Source organism: Lepisosteus platostomus, chromosome 15 (assembly GCF_059453375.1).
Source record: "Lepisosteus platostomus isolate fLepPlt1 chromosome 15, fLepPlt1.hap1, whole genome shotgun sequence".
NCBI classification, from domain to species: Eukaryota; Metazoa; Chordata; class Actinopteri; order Semionotiformes; family Lepisosteidae; genus Lepisosteus; species Lepisosteus platostomus.
Window position 1 is genome coordinate 18,579,085 of NC_142625.1, and position 6,219 is coordinate 18,585,303.

A 6,219-nucleotide genomic window follows, 5' to 3' on the forward strand; every position below is an offset into this window, starting at 1 on the left:
AAACGTTAGTGTCACATGGCTGAAGTGTATGTCAGCATCTTAGCGTCATGTATAGATCCAGTAACTACACTACACTGGCGTCTGATCTTGTTAAGCGTCAGGAGTTCAGTAGTTCTGGACTCAGTGCTTGAGTGTGACGAGTTCCCAGGAATGTTGAATTCCCTTTGGTGAAGCAGTAGGTGTGCACAGGCAAGTGTTTTTATGAAGTGAGTAACAAAACTAGTTACTGTGGTATATCCCCCTTCACTTTGTTTTTAAAATGTCTGGACAGAGGAAACACTGCGACATGAGGGAGAGGAAAAAGGTTCTTTTTAGAGAGAAATTTCAGAAAAAATGTAAGCAACGCAGGCGCGTCAGGGATTTTTCACTGCTTCATCTGGATGTCCTGACCGTTCTGTTTTTTTTCTTCTTTTTGTTCTTCAAACCGTTCAGTTCAGAGACCACGCCTCCTGCTACTACCCTTACCTGTGCGAGATCATGCAGTTCGACCTGATCCCCGAGCTCAGAGTGGTTCTGCGGCGCTTCTTCCTGCGGATCGGGTCCGTCTTTAAGATCTCCAGCGCCGAGGGGCAGCTTCGGCTGGTGGGGGACACGGAGCCAGGGAGAGTGGCGCCCGCCGCGGGGGTGTAGGGGACACCCGCCTGGAGCCTCCCATCGAAGGGGTGAGGCGTCTCTGAAGCCCAGACCCAGCTCCCCCCGTACCAAAGTACTCCACAGCCCGAGACTGAGCAGAAACCCCTTGGAATGCTCGTATTAAGTCAATGAAAAGAATAATTTATTAATGATATTACAACCCATATGGCAGCATTGATCTTTTTTTTTTTAGTGTGATACAAAGATATAAAATGTAAAATAAAATTCCAAAATATTATTTTCCCTCTTTATGGAATACTGTAAAACCTTTATGCCTGAAAGTTATGTGTAGTGTGCAGAGAGCTATTTAAAACCAGTGCCTATCATTTTAAAAATAATCCCATCCCGTGGCCCAGTGGAAGTGCAGCACTGCAACTTCATTGGCAGTCGTTGCTGTCACACACTATTTTTTCAGCTCTGAATCTGGGGTCTCCTAGTCTCGCTGTGAAACTGAATGTCTTGTATATTAGATTCCTCTTGAATTCCAAATAAAACAAGTTTTGTCCTGGCGAGTGGACTGCAGAATCCATTCTCTTGGAATTTGTTTGACTATATGTGGAACTAGGCGTTGCTACAGAAGACAGAGGAGTGGAGGTTTTTTGATGGGCATCGTTCTGGGCCCATGAGTATGATTTGAAAGAGAGGAATTTTGCCCTGTCATTTTACAAAATCCTACTTCAGATAGTGACGGTCTCTTCGTTTAGGGCACAGATTCATGATTTAAAATATTGCTGTTTTACATGTGCTGTTCTTTGGCTTCTTGTTTCCTTGTTTGTGTTGTCTACAACTAGTTTTTTTACTTTTGGTTTGGAAGCAACACTGTATATCCTAGTACATAGAAGAGGCCCTCAGTCTTTGGTGCACAGTTGTGTGGTCCTTTTCTTGTCTTGCAAACTTGTAAGATGTTTGTACTTGCAAACATCTTGCAAATATGTTATGCTTAACTTTGTTACTGATGGTAATTCAAACACAGATCTTCTACATACTGTATGAGTTATTATAAAGTATTGTTTTTTTTAACTCATTACACATTGAAATGTATTTTCCTACAGCGAAAGGTGAACACTGGGGAGTTTAAAGCTTTTTACAACCCGTTTAATTTTTTTGTCCATTTTTACCACCTCTTGCTAAGGCATTTGTCTCTCCTAGATGGTAGTCATGCCTGTAAATCTAATTGGCATCAAATATATCATTTTTACATAAACAAAATAATTGAAAAAAGTTTGAATGTGATGAGCAAATGTAGGTAGTGTTTTTTTTTTCCAGTTCCTACAAGCCTTATATTTCATATGTTAAGGAAAATTGTTGTCTTTGTTAATAATATGAAAGGCCTAAAACCTGACAAAAGCATAAAATTCTTAAAGCTTGTGTATTCTCACTGTCTGCTTTCTCTGTCCCGGCGTTAGTGAGCATCGCTTTCTCGGTCAGGGGCTTGTCCTCTCTCAGGCCACATCCACGCCGAGCTCTTCTGTCATCTTGAGGTAGAAACAAGCTTGACTGCATTTTTGAACAGAGACTAAATTGTAAAAGCTGACATGTAGGCAGGGTGAATATTTTACCTCTTTCTGTGAGGTGCACAATTAAGCTTTAAAATTAAATTTCATTTTCTTGAGCATTGTATGGTATCATGAATACCCTAGTCCACCAGATACCAAAAGTCAGAGATGCATCTGCTACAGCACAACTTCTGAAACCTTTTGGCAGCTTTGAGGTTTACGTTATTAACTTTATTAGTTTGTGGCATTTATGTAGCGCTGGTCATCTCTGAGGATCTCAGAGACCCCCACGTATAAGTGGAGTCAACTTCATACACCACTGAAGAGTAGCACACTCCTGACTTGCACGCAGCGGTGAATTCATCTGGCTGTCACAAAGGGAACCATTTTGTTTTATTGAATTTGTTTTTTGAACATCAAGGGAGGTTTAAATCGTTACATTCCAAAATCCTGTCTGGGGTTCACCTTGTCTTTGGTCAGGCAGGACAGGGGTGCTTTCCCAGTATATTCAACTAAGGTTTTCAAACATAATTCAGATTTTAGTTTTTGAACAAGCCCTCTTTGTGAGCAAGCACATGGGTATATATTTTTGGCATTTAGACAAGCAGCTTAAGCATATATGTTCATTAAAAGTGAAACATCATCCAGGGGGATGATTTAAATCAAATGAGTTAAACCATTCAAAGTGTCTGTTAACTTGCAGACTGTCACAAGTTTCCAGCGTGCTGCTGCAGCGATCCTCAAATTGACATTATATGTCATATAACACCATCAGTTTTGTTTTTTGATCCAGTCAGCACAAGTTCATGTATTTTGAAGTTTGTGTTTGTGTACGTGTTTTAGCCGAGCTACTAGTCTTTGGCAGGATCCTTGTAGGCCTGTGTGACATTTCATTAAAAACCTTTTAAAGCAAAAAAGTGACAATTTTTGTTTTGTGAAGGCGAGTGAGTGGAATTTCTTAAGATCCCACCCTCCACTCAGAGTGAGCATATCACTGCTCTGTCAGCTCCTCTCCACAAAGGGATGTTAAGAATCATTCAAATGCATTTTACTGCATTTAAGTTCTTCATTTTTCTTATGCACAACTATGCTCCAGTACATGATAAAACCTGCCCCCTGCAGTGTGCTGCCAAAATAAGTTTATAGAATAAAGATGATCTGTACGGCCATATGACCAGCTAAGGTAAATTTAGTTACTGCTCATCACATCCATTTGAGCATGGGCAGTAATGGCTTTGCCTTCAGGGTCTTGGGTTTGATGAAGATGAAGTAAAAGACTGACTATCATTAAACTTCTACTGTACATTGATGTTTAATTAGCGATGCCTTACTAGCCAGATACTATTGTGAAACTTAGAACAGTTTTAAGTATAGTTTTTTTTTTTCAGGTACGTGAGATTTATTTTGGCTCACATGCAATACAGTGCTTAATGAATCTACAGTCGGCTGTTTAAAGAATGTAAAAAGATAAGTAAATTAAAATGTTAAATGACCGTTAACACTATACAAAAGGTAAGTTTGCATGCCATGGAACATTCAATAGCTCCCCCAGTACTGCTTGTGAGCCACTCAGGCCACAGACTGAATCACTTGCTGTGATTTAAACTTAACAGCGTGAGTTGGAAATGTAGCAATAACAAGATGGGCAAAATGACCTGTATATTAAAGGAACTATGAGGTTAAAAGATTCTTGACATAAAAAGGTTGAGTAACACTGATGTAATACATGAATAAGTCCTACAGTTTTAAATAATGAGGACTTAGTCGTGTATTATTTGCAGTGAAAGTAATAAAATCCATGATGAGCTCTGGTGGTATCAAATACCAAAACATATAAGTTTTTTACTTAGTAAAAAATAAATAAACTTATAAGGCTTATAAGGAACTTGTAAGGTCTTGTAATCCTCTCCTGTATTTTCAGACACAAAGCACATGAGGTGTTGTAGGTCATTATAGGCATTTTGGGTGCTTCATTAATTTTATATAACAGTCCTTTGGGTTACAGGAAGGTCTTGGAATAATGTGGGTGTGGCTTCCCAGCATGAAGATATTCGTCAAAATTTCAATTCAACTTTTACGTTATGATCCTTCATTCATGTTTTTTATGATTAGTTCTCCTGAAATTTGAATTCAAGGATTTGAAATGAACATGGTCGTTAACTGGTTTATAAATTCAAAGAACGATATGTGAGGTCATTGAATGTTTTAGAACCCTTAATTCTCCAAGTTAGCAGAACTGGAAAAGAATGGAAATAATGTTGGAGATAAAATTACACAATTTTTGTGGGGAATTGGAGAATAACAGGAATTTATAGAAATTAATCACAATGTACTTATTAATTTACCACAGCATTGTTAATGTTAATATTTAAATACCATGTAACTTAATTTTTAACAGAACAGACTTGCAATTGTTCTATGCATGTAATTTTCTATTATTTTTCCATGGTGGTTTATATTTTATCACACATACCTTGTATGTATGTTTATGTAAATGCATGTGTGAACACAGCAGCACGAGAGATTTTTTTAACATTTTAAAATTATCTGCGTCTATACAGACAATGACCCATGTGCAATTCTTCAAACCTGGAGGTATTATCTGAGGCTATAATATTCCCTGTTTATTCACGAGTTAATCATTTTAGTGGTAAAAAGTGAGATAATATGACTTGCTTTAGGATCCATGGAGTCATGGACATAAATGGGTGTGATTCAATCATTTTAGCCCTTTTGCTGAAGGAGTATTTGTGTCTGGGTTACTTAGGAACCTTAATACTACTGCATTCCTGCCGCAGTGTGGGGAACCTTCAGAAAACTAGAGTAGCTTGGAATGGAACATGAAGCTGCTGAAACTCCATTTAGTGCTGTCTAAAGCTTTGAAATGACATGCTGTACTTTCTCTTGAAACCGTCTGTGCAAGATGTCTGGCCCCTAACTTGTCTGTAAAATCTAGTTCTTAGTATGTAGTTTTGTAAATGACGATGTATGTAATCCCATGAAGTGTATTTAAAAAACGGTTTTGAAAAGCATCACCTGCAAGTGTGGATGTCTACATTTCTGTGGAACTATGATGAAATATGTAAAATTTTCATGTAAATTATATATATATGTAACAAATCAAAAACCCTATTGTACTCTTCCATGCAACTGGTCAATTAATCAATAAAGTTGAAATACTGTGATGTGTGGTGTTCTCTCCGTCCATTTACCACCATTTTATAATTACTGTACTAACGTCAAAAGTTAAATGCCTACCTCAAAGACTCCTTAACCATTCAAAAAATCATATCTAAAATGGGTCACTGCAACATGTGAGCATGCAACACATGCAGATGCTGAAATACATCTGCCATTATTGATCCATTAGAAGTCTTGACAGTTCCCTGTTAATTTCTTTGCATTGATTCTCTTTCTTGTTATAAAATGTTCTCAACAGCAATTGCAGTCCACCTTTACCACCTACTGGCACTCTTAAATGGACCTAAGGATGAACCTAGGACCCAGAGATAACATGCCCCCCTGAATCTGATCATAAGTGTACTTATTTATTTTTATAAGAATTATAGGCAAGGTGAAAATGATTGTTATATGCTGTCTTTAAAGGTAATGTATTATGCAATTAAAATCGGAACTGATCAGGGCCCACTTCTGCCTCGAATTGTTTTATTGTACAGGAAAAATCTCATAACTGGAACATTGAGAGAATGTAATTGCATGTGACATTCAAATCTACCCAAGGGGTATCACAGGAACACCGTGGAGCTTTGCTGTAGAGAATATTTTGAATTGATCTTGTATGAGAAGAGTATTAAACTAGAAAATTTGATCTCGGCGACAAAATGTCTTAAACATCGGCGTTTATGTGTTTGCAAATTACGACATTTTGCCCTTTTTACAACGCTATACGTGCTTATACATCGGCAATATTGTAATTTTCACTGCTTTATTACAAACCATTAAAAAGTGAATATAAATATTTAATATTTATATAAAATATTAACTAGACAACGATAACAAATAAAAACAATAGAATACAGGCCATATTTAATACCTTTCGTACTAATGACGTAATACGCATATGACATCA

At 37.5% G+C, this 6,219-nt stretch overlaps 1 protein-coding gene across 1 annotated transcript in view; it reads left to right on the forward strand.

Annotated features, from left to right (window-relative positions):
• The window catches only part of LOC148648133 (brefeldin A-inhibited guanine nucleotide-exchange protein 2-like), a 44,494-nt gene extending 39,180 nt beyond the window's left edge, over window positions 1-5,314 (forward strand). Inside the window, exon 39 of the mRNA XM_088607420.1 lies at window positions 433-5,314. Within this exon, the coding sequence (XP_088463546.1) occupies window positions 433-630 (198 nt within the window). The 3' untranslated portion in view covers window positions 631-5,314. The remainder of the gene's footprint in view (window positions 1-432) is intronic.
• The last annotated feature ends 905 nt before the right edge of the window (window positions 5,315-6,219 follow it).